Source organism: Meriones unguiculatus, chromosome 18, assembly GCF_030254825.1.
Source record: "Meriones unguiculatus strain TT.TT164.6M chromosome 18, Bangor_MerUng_6.1, whole genome shotgun sequence".
Classification (NCBI taxonomy): domain Eukaryota; kingdom Metazoa; phylum Chordata; class Mammalia; order Rodentia; family Muridae; genus Meriones; species Meriones unguiculatus.
In genome coordinates, this window is record NC_083365.1 from 76,486,627 (window position 1) to 76,501,418 (window position 14,792).

General features: G+C 42.1%; 2 protein-coding genes across 11 annotated transcripts in view; one reads left to right on the plus strand and one right to left on the minus strand.

Moving 5' to 3' along the window:
• Positions 1-6,817, minus strand: part of Pfkfb2 (6-phosphofructo-2-kinase/fructose-2,6-biphosphatase 2) — a 30,884-nt gene extending 24,067 nt beyond the window's left edge. For 4 of the 10 annotated variants that reach the window (XR_009587484.1, XR_009587483.1, XM_060372026.1 and 1 more), the window contains exons 1-3: positions 6,331-6,477; positions 5,699-5,784; positions 5,226-5,342 (exon numbers count right to left, since the gene is read on the minus strand). Coding sequence is in view for 8 of the 10 variants with exons in the window: in XM_060372026.1 (XP_060228009.1) it covers positions 5,226-5,322 (97 nt within the window). In the remaining 2 variants the exon portion in view is untranslated. Of the gene's footprint in view, positions 1-5,225; positions 5,343-5,652; positions 5,785-6,129; positions 6,268-6,330; positions 6,478-6,680 lie in introns of those variants that run through there. The other 6 variants (XM_060372031.1, XM_060372030.1, XM_060372028.1 and 3 more) reach the window with 6 other exon arrangements.
• Positions 6,818-7,976: 1,159 nt separating this feature from the next.
• Yod1 (YOD1 deubiquitinase) lies at positions 7,977-14,056 on the plus strand. Its single transcript, XM_021640112.2, has 2 exons — positions 7,977-8,365; positions 9,254-14,056. Exons 1-2 carry the CDS (start codon positions 8,038-8,040, stop codon positions 9,955-9,957), a joined length of 1,032 nt encoding a protein of 343 aa, XP_021495787.1. The 5' UTR covers positions 7,977-8,037; the 3' UTR covers positions 9,958-14,056.
• Positions 14,057-14,792: the final 736 nt, after the last annotated feature.

The window sequence follows — 14,792 nt, forward strand, 5'->3', positions numbered from 1 at the left end:
CTCTGCTCATGTTGCCACAGAGCAGAGATAGAGAAAAGACCTGCATTTGTGCCTGATCAACCTCTTTCTTGAAGACAAGACCTAAATGGAGGCTATCAGGAAGAGCTCAGGTATAGGCTCTTTCTATGGAGAAAGGCTATCTAGAGACAAGAAAAGTATGTATGTGTGTTGGGGAGAAAGGGAACCTTGACCTTCTGTTTCCCAGCACTCTTTTCCAAAAGGAGCCCTTGAAACATGTATCACCTGATAGTGAAAATGCCACTGTGAGGCTAAGCATCTCTGCAGCTGCAGTGAGGTCATTCTCACTATGCCAGAAATTAAGGCACCAAGGCACTACCCACTCATGCACACCGCTAAGGGTCTACATCTTCAAAAGACCTGAAATCATTATAATGTCATTATAATGGCATGGCTGTTGTTATACCTCCCTTTTGCAGGGACCATGGGAAGAAATATCCTAAAAGGGAGATGTGGCCCAGCACAGTTTGGGAGGAGAAAAGAAACCACCTAATAGAAACTCATAAAAATGTCCATATTTCAGAACCTGCTGGGCTCCCTGCTTTGAAGAAGCAGGTTTCACTTTGGTTTCACTTTGCTAAATAAACTTCTGCTTGAGCAGTCTATTAAATGTCTCTTAACTGAATCCTTTCCTTCAAAAAGAACTAAGAGACTGCCTACCAAGAGCTCAACCCCTGTTGCATGGGGGAAATTGTTGCATGGAGGAAATTGCTGACTCTGGACAGGAGCTCCCCCAAGACAGGTAATGGAGTAGCATAAGCAGTTGTCACCTCGATCCAAACAAGGAGCTCAGAGATGAGTAAACAGCACCACACAGCCTCTGTGGCATTTGTCCCTGAGCACTGACCCTTAGGAGGCAAATAGTCCTGCCTGCCACCAGGCTGGAGCAGTAAAAGCCCTGAGTGTTTATGTTCTCCAGCTTAATGCATACTCGTCTGGATGTGTGATGACGCAGCTCATTAGCTGCACTTATAAGCTCTCTGTCCACATCTTCCAGCTCATTAGGTACTTCCCCCAAAGGCACTGCTTCCCTCCCTGAAGTTTAGAAAGGAAGCATGCTTAGGAGCTGATTGTGAAAAACAAGGGACTGACTGCTCTGTGTTCACCGCTAACCAGGGCTTCTCATTTTCTGGAAAAAAAAAAAAAGTAATCTAAATAATACTTCTTCACCTAAACTGCCATGCTGGTAAAACTAGGAAGATGGTTTCCTAACTGTTAAAAAAGCAAATGGCATCACTAAGTTTGAATGGAAGACACTTTACGCTAATTGACCTAGTGACTCTGTGACAGCATCTCTTTAACAATGGAAAACTGTTTCAACCCTGAAATTATTTTGTCTTCTTCTAAAGCAAAGTTAAACTTGCTTTATCCAGCTTCAACTCATTTTCTCTTTATAAGCATGCTTAGACAAAACGAGAGCTTGACAGTTTCTTGCACATAAATGGAAAAACTAAAACCCAGAGAAGGTAAGAGCTTGGCCCACAGGACCACAAAAGAAAGTCAAGGTCAGGCTTCTTGACCACACCACTGATCTCCTGACTGCCTATTCAGCTTTATCTGCTGGTTCTTAGCCATCTCGTTAGCACCGACAGAAGGTCCCCTGGAACACATGACTGTGTTCTTCCTGCTTATCTGGGTGTCTAGGAGACTGACAGTTCCTGGTCTCCTCATGGCCAAGGACTTTTTCCATTATCCACATTAAATAGGCCCAGTGTTTTGAATTATACAACCATAAAGCATGTATCATTACTGCTATCTAAATTTTATTCATTAAAAGCTGCAAAGCCTGATTGTCTTCTGCTCTTTGACTGATAAGCATGAAATAATTAATCTCACAGAACTGTACCCACACACTAGAAAACTTGTGGTTTTATTAAGCAGTGCAGCTATAATCAGTAATACCCAACTTCCATCAAATGAGGCACTGAGCATTCAAAGAACACATTTAAAACATGGATGAAGACTTCCACTGGATTTAACATGCTCCTTTTACTTCTATTTTAAAAAAAAGCTGTTGCTATGAGCATGCAGAAGTATAAATATGTTTGCTGAAGTATACTTTATGAGAGTGAAGTTTCAAACAATTATTGGTTGAGATTCAGTATGTAGAAAGGTAAATCTGAATTTACCAACATGAATAAAATAAAGAGTCCAAATAGAGTAAATTCTTAAAAAGCAAATGGTAACAGAACAGAGTCTGTATATCATGTGTTTACCTACATCTGCTAATGGGTTACACCAAAATTAAACTCCTAAGAGAAGTGAATCTATCAGAGATAGGAGAAACTGGAAGAGATTTTACTTTCCATGTTTTCTTTTTGCATTATTTGAGTTTTTCTAATCATGAACTCCTTTTATATTTATGGATAATACATTTGTCTTCTCCAAATCTATTCAAAATATTTTTTAAAAGATGATTAAAAGGACTTAATTAGGAAAACATACAGAACCCTCACTTCCTGCTCTCAGGGACTCCTGAAACCACTGACCTGGGTACCTTACAAGTATTTCAGCCAGTACTCCTACAATCCCATCCCTGGAACAACTCAAGTCCCAGTAAGGCTCCTTTGAAGGTTTTTGTCTCCTATTGTCATTTTTTTGCCTCAAGTAAGCCCAGTCACTTCCCAGATGCAGACTTAGCAAGCAGGTATAATGAGCAGCAAAGAGACAGCAGTTGAGCTATAAATAAAGCAACACGAGGCATCCAGGAAGTCTATAACAAGGTACCTTCTCCACACAATGCAAAAGAGGTGAGTCCTGGATTTGTCAACTTAGAAAAGATACCTGCCCTATACTGAGGTTCTTAAAAAAGGACACGGCAGCAAAACAGATAGGATGGACCAGAACTAGATATCTACAAGAATCAAAATGCCAAGTCTCTACACACAGCAGAGGAAAACAAAACAAGCAAAAAAAAAAAAAAAAAAAAAAAAAAAAAACCAAAAAAAACCCCAAATAGTCTTCTAATGATCTCACAATCTCATGGTTCAGCCATGACGTAAGAAAAGCTGGGTACACAAATGACAACTCAGTGTCTGTCAGTTGGGCAGAAAAAAAGTAGTTTTAAAGGAGTAGAGATTAGACAATTAAAAACTAGAGCCTGAAGCAAGGATGATAAAGAGATCTGGGATATAGTTGTCATCAAAAGCCCTGGGATAGAACAGCTGTAAAAAGCTTAGGGAGGCAGGAATGGCTAGTTGAGAGCAAGGAAGAGCTAAGAGGGCTGATGATGTCAACTAGCTCTTTCTGAAGTCCACTTCCATCCTCTCTGCTGTCTTCTGGACTATATACCCTAGTAACAGGAGTACATTTTCTTTAAGAGGGGAACACTGGATCAGAATATCTGGGTTATAATACTGTCAAACAATAGCACACATTCTTCACTGAAAAAATAATTCTTTACGGGGCTCTTAAATAAGGAGGTGCTGGCAGCATCTGGTGTAACTCTACTTACATGTAATATTTCTGAAAAAATACAAAAAGTAATCACTTATGAAAAATTACACACAGAAGCTATGACCAACATCCAGCACTTGTCTGTATGTACTCATTTACTTCTCCCATCATTCCTGGGAGAACAATTTACGCCATTATAAAGTCTAGAGTATCTCCACTTTACAACGGAGTTAAGAGTGGCAGTGTACAACTGTAATCCACGCATTCTGGATCTAAGGCAAGAAAATTACAAGTGTAACACTGATCTGGGCTACAATCAGACACTGTCAAAGGAAAGAAGAAGGGAAGGAGAGAAGGGGCTAAAATGTTACAGAGAGAGGGGAGACTTCCTTTTTTTAAGGAGTAAACTGTGAAGACAGAGGTTAAGCAAATTGTTCAAGGGTGCATAGCTAGGAAACAGCAAAACGACTGTCCAAAACGACTGTCCAAACCTAGGTGGTCTGACTGAAGGGACTATGATTAAGCATCAAGCTGCACAGTTTACTCTCAGTACCAGCTTCCTGGCCTGGCAAGGAAAGGAAAGCCTAACCAAAGAGATGTGCCAACCTAGTGTTATAATGCATCTATCCAGCACATGCCTCATGGATGCCAGATTAAAAGATCATGAAAGTAAAAAGAGCATGGTGGAGCCTCTGGGGTAAACTCTGAACATGGACATGCTTGGTCTCTTGCTAACCACCTCCTTCCACCTAATAATATACCTATAAGCACTAAAGTGAGAATAACTGGAAAGATTCCAAAAGAGGTGTATTCTACAAGGAAGACCTTAAAGAAGAGTGCTAAAACACTCTGGGGTTTCCAGAAACATCTGAAGACCAATGCCACAGAATTTTAGGTAACTCTACAGCTTTACTTAGGAAAGTAGAGTTAGGAGGGCAAGAAATGATGCTTCTTTCCCCTGCCACCATTTCTGTCATCTCTGTACATTAAAGTGCTTGTATGAATGAAGTTGCAAAATGTGAGGCTAACCCTGTAAGAACTTAAGTCACCCAACACACTGAGTCACATGCCAGGACACATCCCCCTCAGGGCCTGGAGGAACAGGACAAACACTGGCATCCACCTGCAACTTCTGTTTCTTTGGTTTTTGATCAAGGTCTCAAGCAGCCCAGGCTTACTCTGAACTAAGTATGCACAGCTAAGCACAACCCTGAACTCCTGATCCTCCTGACTCTAGCTCACCCGGCCTTGGATTATGAGTGAGGGCCACCATGTCTGGCTTCTGTCTTCATGTATGGCTTCTGTATGCAGTAAGTGTCACCTTTCTAGTGCACAGTCCAAGAGATAAAGAGAGAGTGACAGCCCCAGGTTAATCCTGCACCTTGATACTCTGGCACCCTACACATAATTTGCTTTAGCTTCCAACTTCAGACAAATGCTCCCATATATCCCTAAGGAAAGCAGCAAGAAACTCTGGGCCACATAACAGTAAAGCCCCAAAGGCACTTGTTTAAGACAGGAAATGGCCCACTGTCGACTTTCTTTTAAATCCTATGTTATATCAGACACATATCTGTACTCAAGAGGTTAAAATAGGAGAATTGTGAGTCAGACAGCAGCCTGGGTTACACAGCAAGTACCCAGCAAGCTGGGGACTGTGTAGTAGGACCCAGGCACAAAATAAATAAAACAAATTACCATGCCAAAGAATTACTACTCACTCCCACAGAGCAAAAGAGTCTAGGATACAAATAGATTTTCAGGACAAAAATCCTAAGAGGGAGCAGCACTCACACTTTACCAGAACTCACAGCATGTCTTCCCTGCCTTTCGAAGGTTTGTGGTGTGGGATTTAGAGCTGGTACTGCTGCTTCTGTGATCTGAGGAAAATTCACTGTTCCCAGACATGGTAGTTCTTCAGGAGGCACCTGGAAAAAGAGAGCGTAAAATGCATGGGAGGGAAAAAGGGTGTCCCTAAAGTCAATACAGAGAATTTGAGCCCTAACAAGATTCAGGTCGAGCCTCTTCCTCTTCACTCACGGACACTTGTTCTTGGAGAAGTCACAAACCCGAAACCTCACCTATGGAGCTGCACTCCAACTATGCATTTATTTGTTGACCTGGCTCACATTCATATATCTCAAATCCAGCAAGCCTTCCAATAGTCTTAATAAAGTAAACTTTCCTATTATACTAGTTCATCTTATTTCACAGAATTAACAAATAAAGATAACCAACCAAAGTGGCTTGACCTCACATTCTGCTTTTAAGAATATGGACAGACCAGAGGCAATCGGAGAAAGCTGGAGGTGGGAAGAGATCAAGTACACTATCAAGAAAGCAATCTCAATCCAAAGGTAGAATTCAGTCCTGGAGAGAGAGAAGAGAAAAAAAAAAAAAAAACCGACAATGGGAATGGTAGAGAGAGGGGGCATAAACATGTTTTCTGAAGGAAGAACTCTAACGGGACTGAGATATCCCTAGCATGTTAGGTTCTCCGCTGTTCTCCGTTCTTAAGTCCTCCTCCCTCTCCTATCCATCCCCCGGGGTTCAGCGGACATAAAAGACAATGCTACCAGCAAAATAAACCTTGGGTCCTGATATCAACTAAGGTGGGAGGGACCGGGCTCACATCTCAAACCCAGACACCAAGGAGCTAAAGGCAAACAGTCCTATTAACAGAAGAAAAAAAAAAAAACAAAAAAAAAAACGCACTGTTCCTTGCCTGACAGAACAAATTCTTCAGTCCTCACACACCAGCTGTGGCTCAGCGTCCCTGAAGGTGCACGCCCAGGAGTGCCACAGGACCTACACTTCCTGAAAGGGCGAAGCACCGTAGCTCTGCACCTAAATCGCGCCCGCGCAGCACCCCCTTCCCGCGTCCAGACGCTGCAAGTCTGCTCAACTATGGCTCACCCTATGACCTGTCCTATTCGTCCTCCCTGCTGTGGACCCGGTGTCGCCACAGGAGCGCCGCGAACAGGAGCCGCCAGCCTGACTGAAGAAGTCCCGGCCCCTGGCTGGGGCCAGTCACGTGGTCCGGTCGGCTCCGCCCACCCGCTCGTCAGCCCCTACCTGGAGGCTCGCTGGACCAATGGAGGCCCTGCAGGGCAGGGGGCGTGCCCCCGGGGAGGGTGACTTGCCTCTGGGAGGACCTGCGACCGCCTAAGGCTGTCAGCTCCCCAAACAGCCCACCAAGGGGAGCTTGGTGGCATTGTTGCTTGGGAACAGATCGGGCCGGAGGAGGGGTTAACTAAAAGCCTTACTTTTTTTCTTCTTATTCTCGCGAGACCTATCTGGCTGACCTCTTCAGTGGGAGTGACTGGTGAGAACGAAGGTTAACGCCTTCACTCCTGAATCCCCAGCTTGACTGGTTGTTCCTAAAGTCTTGGGCAGGTAGACGTTGGCTTTTAAAGGTACCTTGCTGGCTGCCAGAGTGTAAGAGCTAACTACAATTTATGGTCAGATCCTCGAACCTAAGCCAACCATTCTCGAACCGGGGAACTGGACCCAGTCGCCTTCAGGGGACTCCAAACCACGTTCTTTTTTTTCCTACAGTCCCAACCCAGGCCGTGTTATCTGTGACCTTGAAGAACGAAGGAGAAAAACAGCACCCGCTGTGTAGGGGTGGAGCGGGAAAGATTTGCTGTAATTGATTCACAGGTAGAGGCTGGTGCAGTGGGGTTTACACATTTCCAGAACTACTTCTCAAAATTAGCCCCAGCACACTGTTGGTGCGTGATTAGAGTGACAGTCGATTGTGGGGAGGAGGACTTGGTGCTTTAGCTAAATGATGAAGAAAAAAAAGCCCTACAGCTGCTTTTTCATTCCTTCTTCACCTGGGAGTCAGGTCATCTTCCACACAATCCAAGTATGCGTTTTACAAGCCCCCGTGTGTTAGAGCGTGCAATAAACTGTCGTTATTCGGCGTTTACTGCAGACTTGTTTATCATGTGGAAGGCAGTCTCGGGCTGCCGGCACACAAGGCTGGAAACCGGCAAGCACGTCTGGCTACGTCTCTTCTTCCCCGCCTGTCTCCCGTCTCGCAGCCTCAATGAGGACGTGTTCTATACACGACGGGAAGGACGCGTCTTCCGATGTGGATACTAGGAATCGAACTGGAATCCGGATGCCAACAGTCCTCTTTGTCACTGCCACCACCTGAGTGGCTCAGGCCCTGACCTCAATCGTCTTTCTGAGGTGGCAGATGGACGCTTTCAAGTTCGTCTCACAGGAGTCCAGTCGTCCAGAGCTCTTGGCCGCGATGAATCAGTTCGGTCAGCAGTGTCTGACCGTTTGACAGGTCGTTTGGCCTCTCTTGGCATGTGTTTACCTGACTATGCGTCTGCTCTTCCTGGTGTTTGAAAGGCTGCTTTCATCATTTCCGACCTCCCTGCCAGGTGACGTTCTGCTCTGCTAGGCTCGGGAACTCCTTCCCCGCCCTCCTCCCGGGAGCATAAATGCGGCCGCGCAGGGCGCCTCGCCGAGCGCTCCGAAACCCAGTCGACCTCCGGCCTTCAGCTCCAGCCGCCCCTATCACTTTAAGAGCCTGCGCTTTGGGGAGGGCCGAGGCCGTGTCCTCCCAAGGTGTCGCGAGAAGCGCCACACCGGCTACTTCTCGCGATGTTTGGAGGCGCGAAAGGCGGCCATTTTGGGGTCCCCCCCGCTGGTTGCTCCGGCGCCGCATCCCAGGCTGCGGCTGGGACCAAAGCTGGCTCCGCTGGAGGCCGGCCCGCCGACACTATGTGGCGGCTCCGCTGCAAGGCCAAGGGAGGTACCCACGTTCTGCAGGGTTTGTCCAGCCGGACCCGCTTACGGGAACTTCAGGGACAGATCGCCGCTATCACCGGGATCGCTCCGGGCAGTCAGCGAATCCTCGTCGGCTACCCACCCGAGTGCCTGGACCTTAGCGACCGGGACACCACTCTTGGGGACCTGCCCATCCAATCAGGTACGGGCACTGGCAGGGGCCGGGGAAGTCATGGAGGACGTGGAAGGGAGAAGAGTGAAGCCAGTAAGGCAAGATGCCGGTGGGCCACCTACGGGCTTCCAGGACCGGGACTCCGAGGAGGCCGAGCAAGTGTCAAGCCGTTTACGCTGTTTTATAGAAAAGCCCAGAGTCTTGAAGCTACGGGTTCCCAAAGCCTGCTTCCAGGTCAACCTTGGGACCGTCTGATTCATTTTCTCTGCTTTCCCAAAGGACAGCGGGACCCTTTTTCCTGACATGATGGTTCTTTTTTCCCTATACTGATCAGCAGGCCAGCAGTTGAGATACCGATTTTTGTCTTATTTTCCCTTTTGCTAATTTTTTAGTTTGTTTCATGTACACTCACTAGGAGTTTTTTACTGTAGAGTTAACCAATAACCAACAAATAACCAGCAGTTTTTGGCCCTAGAATTAGAACTTGAACGTCAGTGTTGATCATCAATTAAAAGCTTTCCATTTCGTGTCAAGGCCCCTGGAAACACCAAATGGTATAGCCATGGTGAACTGCAAAGAGAATACCCTGGTGACCTATCTAGTCTGTGGTAAACATCTGAAAACATTGTGTTTTTAAATAAGGAGATTTGTTTTCAATATCACAGGTTTTTTTGTTTTGTTTTTTTACTAAGTGGAGATGCAGCTTGAAGCATTTTGTTCTGTGTTCCTCTTTCTGAAGACGCAGTGAACTAAACACAAACAAACTTAAGTGTAACTGGGCCTTTGTTTACAAAGTCATGTTCTCCTTGGTAACCCACTTTATGCTTTAACTCATTTGGTTTATAACTCACCAAGTTGGCTAATAAACACCCAGTGTATAATTTCTCTGCAGTTCTGGATTTGTTTTCTTTTTAACAGGTGACATGCTGATTGTTGAAGAAGACCAAACCAGACCAAAAGCCTCACCTGCGTTTTCAAAACATGGTGCTCCTAGTTATGTCAGGGAAACTTTGCCTGTGCTTACCCGAACCGCAGTCCCAGCAGACAACTCGTGCCTCTTTACCAGTGTGTACTATGTCGTGGAGGGAGGAGTCTTGAATCCTGCTTGTGCCCCTGAAATGAGACGCCTCATAGCACAAATTGTAGCAAGCGATCCAGACTTCTATAGTGAGGCAATCCTGGGAAAAACAAATGAAGAGTATTGTGAGTGGATCAAAAGGGATGATACTTGGGGGGGAGCAATTGAGATATCAATTCTGTCTAAGTTTTACCAATGTGAAATATGTGTAGTGGATACACAGACTGTCAGAATTGATCGTTTTGGGGAAGATGCAGGATATACCAAAAGGGTTCTGCTTATCTACGATGGCATCCACTATGATCCACTTCAGCGTGACTTCCCTGATCCAGATACCCCTCCTCTGACCATTTTCTCCTCAAATGATGACATTGTTCTTGTACAAGCACTGGAATTAGCTGAGGAAGCTAGAAGAAAGCGACAGTTCACTGATGTCAACCGCTTCGCCCTGAGATGCATGGTGTGTCAGAAGGGCTTAACTGGACAGGCGGAAGCAAGGGACCATGCCAAGGAGACAGGCCATACCAACTTTGGAGAGGTGTGATCTTTGTGATAGGAGTTGGAGCCTACTACCTCACAGATCCAGAAGGCTCTGGGTTTTCCAATAAGCTATTTGTAACCCTACAGAATAGAAGAACACAATGCTTGGACCATCTTTTTCACTTAAACCAATATGACTGACACTGAGATTCCTTGTTAAGATTAAAATTAGTGTGCAAGTTTACAGATGTGTGTCTACACTATGGCATGCCCTCATTCTACTAGGGTGTCGGAATAGGTGGTTTTGGCCACTTCTGATGCTAACCTGAAGACTGGATTGTGTTATAAACCAGCACCCAGTGGCTTTAACATATAGAAGAAAACATCAAAATTTAGGTCATATGGAAAGCCTTGTGGAGGGCCACTGGACATATATCACAGTGTCTCCCGTAGTTGATTCCTTTTAATAACTGAATGAGTTAGTTGTTTCTAAATTCTGAATTGACTCATCAAATGAAGATACTCAGAATTGTCAAAACTTTTTATATTGCAATTTGGTAGACTTTATAAGTGCATCTAACTACTTATAAGTGCATAAAAATAATTTTACAAGGATGAGTATATCCTTTGAGAATGTTATCTCTAACAGGAATTAATACACTCCTGTTTGAAATTTCGAGTGTATAAAAATAGAATGTATAAGGGGAAAAGGTGCCTGAAGCAGCTTACTGAAGCTTTAAAAGATTGTTGGCCTCATATTTTAATGTAATTCATGTGTTGGTGTTTGTCAATTAAGATTTTTTTTTAATTAAGCAGGGTATGCCTTTATAATTGCTAATTTAGTTTAAGATTCAAGAAGTATCTTGAAAATTGAGTGTTTGATTCTTTTGCTTTTCTACATAGAAATTTTTCTGGAGGATTTAATTTCCTCAGCTCTTCTGCTCAAAGCACTTCTTATGAACAAGTCTTCCTCTCAAGTGTCAGTGCTATGTTTGGATTCATTGCATAAAAAATCTTTGCCATAGATAACAGTGTTCATAGCTCCACTCTAATCTTTTGGATATTCCACATTTCTGCAAGTTAGTATGTTCTTTATCTGTGATCCTTGACTTTGAGTTTTTAAAGAATTGATTGGGATTGTTTCACTTCCAAAATATAAAAAGTTTTTAAAAAACCTTGCCTTACACAGCTCTTGCAGAATCCTGCAATCTAGTGTCAGAAATGTAGCCATTTGCTTGATGGACTGATCCTCAAGACCACCCTCTCAAAACTTAGCTTCACTGTAGAATCTTCCAGGTAAAGTTTTCTACCTCTTAATTCTTCTAAAGATCAGGGATGCTAGGTTATAATTTCTTGTGTATTCTGTCCTACAGTGAAGAGGCATACTGTTGTGAAATTTTGTTATCTTGATATCTTTATTAAGTATCTCAGACAACCACTGTTGTACTTTAAAGCAGTTATATCTTTTTCCATGTATCTTAGCAAGTGTTTTAAAATTAAGGTCAACCCTTTGCCTTTTACTTGGTAATGGTGACCGTGTAAAATAAGTAATGTTAAAGTGAACAATTTAGAAAGTTGCTTTGAGGAACAATTGAACAATTCACAAAGTATGCTTCAGACATCACATGACATTCTTTCATGGTTTGAGATAGGGTCTCCCTATGTGTTTCTGGCTGGCCTGGAATTATATAGACCAGGTCCCTTAAACTTGAAGTGATCCTTCTGCCTCTGCCTTCTGAATGTTGAGATTACAAGCAAGGACCACCATACCTGGCCAGATGACTTTGTTGAATTCCCGTTGTGCACATAGCCAGTCAGGCAATGGCAGTTACTATAGTCATATAAATTCTTTTTTATGGAGCCTTAAAGATAGCACCAGTGAGCTTAGGACACTGAGCATTTGGCATTCCTACCATGTGTAAATGACTATCACAAAAGTCTCTTTGTACCTGTCATCTGGTCCAGATACTTTTTTTAAAATCTCTTATTTCCGCTAAAAAATATTTAATGTAGAACTGTACATTAAAAATGTAGCACTGGGTTATGCATCATAGAAAAGCTTGCCTTCCTTTACCACTTGAGCATCGAAATTCAATGTTTCTAAAATTTTGGATCCAGAAGTTGTTTATGCAACAAGTATTTGAATGACCTACATGTCAGGCATGTTCTATTTTTTTAAAATAAATTACTGTCACTTTAAAGTTTTGTCTACGTAATCTTCAGAGGATTACTTTAGTACATGTAAAGAAATAGAATGAGCACTGTTATCCTAAAAATCAAGCCTTTGTTTTAAGTGGTTTTTGTATGTCTTGTTTAATATTTATTTAGGGGATTATTTCTTATTGTAATTTATTATTTACTTGGTTTCTCCAGTTGCCAGGTAGGCACTTGATGGTCAAATGGCTTTCAGAAAGGCTTTTTAATCATTTACTCATGTGAGAACTGGTTTTAGAGTAGTGTTGTGAAACATTAAAGGGTGAAGCATTATGTGCAAATTATTTAATTATTAATTTCTGTTCATTCTAAATATAAGCTGTTAAGCCTCAGAATTTAAAGGCTTTTGTTTTCTATTTTTCCTGTATTTATTAAGCTCTTGAAATATTAATATGGGGAAACTCATTTTAAGAATTTTTTTTTTAATCTGTGAACTTAGTTGCAACAAAGCTAAAAGAAACTTTGTCCTAATGAAACCCTTTCTGTTTGTTGTTTACCTTTTGCCTATCCTACAAGAATCTTTCAATTAAAATGACACAATTTATATTAGTGGTAGAATATAAATGGCAGAATAAAAATTATGTTTTTTGTTCCCTTCCCCTATTCTCCCTTTACTCTTCTTTGGATTAGAGAGTCAGTGTATTTTTATGTCACAGCATCAGTCCAAATTAGTGTCCCTGGGAGTTTTGTGATGTGACAGCCATAAAAAGACATCCGGATGTTACCACATCTTTTGCTAGTGATTCATGGTTGATTCATTCCTTCATTGCTCTCTCTGAATGAGGAATGGTCATAGTCAAGAGGTTACTGGCCACTGTAAACCTGTTGTTAGGAAATAATATCATTATGGCATTTGAATTTTCTGTTGGGTTCAAGTTCCAGAAAAATCAGAATTCCAAATTAATATTACTTCCCCATCTATCCCCCCAACTGCTCATGCCTAACTTTTTTTGTCTGTCTAGCTTCCTCCCTTCAAGGTGTCCTAGTTGACTTTTCTGTCTTTGTGGAAAAAATTACAGTAGGATGTATGTGAAATTAACAACAATGATACACTCACACTTGTTATATATTACAAATCAGGTGGCCTTCTTAAATTTTACATATATTAAGTACTACATTTTCGTGTGTTGAAACATTATTTGCAGCACTTTAAAAATTAGAGAATAAAAGTTTACATAGCCCTCTAGAGATCTTGAGGGCAGTAAAGATACAACCCTGAGCTGCTAGCCATCAGCTCTCATAAGCTATTGCCATCAGTATTTGCTGTATCTTATGATACAGCATAATTTCAGTCTCTGTTAGGAGCATGTTCTGTGCCCTAACATAAAACAGGTTACTTCTATAATGTGATCATCACTTGTTTTACAATATTCAAATTTTGTTTTTACAGCACCAAGTTTTTAAAAGGGTAGACTCATCAAACCATTCATTCATTTTAAGCAAGCTTCTTTTAGAGAAATTGATTTTTGAGTTACATATGCAAGCAGTGTTTGTAAACTTAAAGGAACGCTTGATTTGAGTAAGCTTGTTTGATGCTAGGCATCAAACCAGGGCCTTTTGCTGCTAGGTTAAGTGCTCACTGCTCAGCAGTCCTTGCCCCAGGGTGCGTTCTTAAGAACCATTGTGTCAGTATATCCAACGCAATGAAGAGAAGACTGCCTTGACTGTGTAAAGCCTTTTTTTTTCCTAAAATATTAGCTAGCATTTTGTTTACAGTGCTTTGAATGTTTTATTTGGAAAATGAAATATTATGTTAATACTGAATTATGGAATATTTATGTCTTAATTCGGAGGTTGTAAGCCTTCTCATGGCATTTTGAAATGAAAAGGATGGGTAAAATAAAGTACTACTAAAAAGGAAATATATAAGGCCATGAATGTAAGCATTTTGCATGGTACACCTTTTTACTTTTGTTTGGAGACACAGCAACCTATATGTAGGACTGTAAGTACAGTGAATGTATGCTTTGGTTAAGTTATAGGTAAAGAGGTTGAGAATGACTACTGAGATGATGTGTCTTGGCTCCAGAACTGGTGATACAGAATGTTATAGATTAGTGTAACCCATAAGTTACTTAACAAGAGTTTCCAGCTAACACTTGTGCCACTCAGGACTCAAGGTGCCACAGGAAATACATTTGTACCAAATTTTTTTTTTTTTCTTTAAGAATGCCTAGTTTGTGAAAGGGATAAAAATGAAAACTAGTCCTACCTTGCCTGTACTAACACACTAGAGGCAGAATTCTTTAAATAAGAAACTGCCAGTAAAGCCTGAAGTTCAGAGCTTAGAACATAGTTGCAATGGTATGGAAAAGGGGCCAAACAGAAAAAAAAAGAGTTGTTTTTTTTTGGCATAAGAAGATGTGTTCTTAGTGAGGATGGGCAGTGCTGCTTTCAAAATGTCTGCTTGTCTGTTTGCCAGTTCAAAGTTGATGCACTGCTGCTACCCGGGAGATGTCTGACTTCACTTTATACAACTCATGATGTTTGCCTTTGTTGTTAAGATGCATTAATTTTATTTATGATATGTGATTTTTCAATATCTAAATGTATGAAGTGACTTGTCTTAAAGGAATAAATGAAGTGAAAAAATTGTTGTGTGAGCATATTTGGGATCAGGGCAAAGGGCCAGTGAAGAATACTACACTCAAGTTACACATTACCAACCCATATCACAGCATGGAT

Coding starts and splice junctions, on each gene's coding strand:
- Yod1 (XM_021640112.2), top strand. CDS start 8,038: ATGTTTGGAGGCGCGAAAGGCGGCCATTTTGGGGTCCCCCCCGCTGGT. Junction 8,366..9,253: donor GGACCTGCCCATCCAATCAG/GTACGGGCACTG, acceptor TCTTTTTAACAG/GTGACATGCTGATTGTTGAA.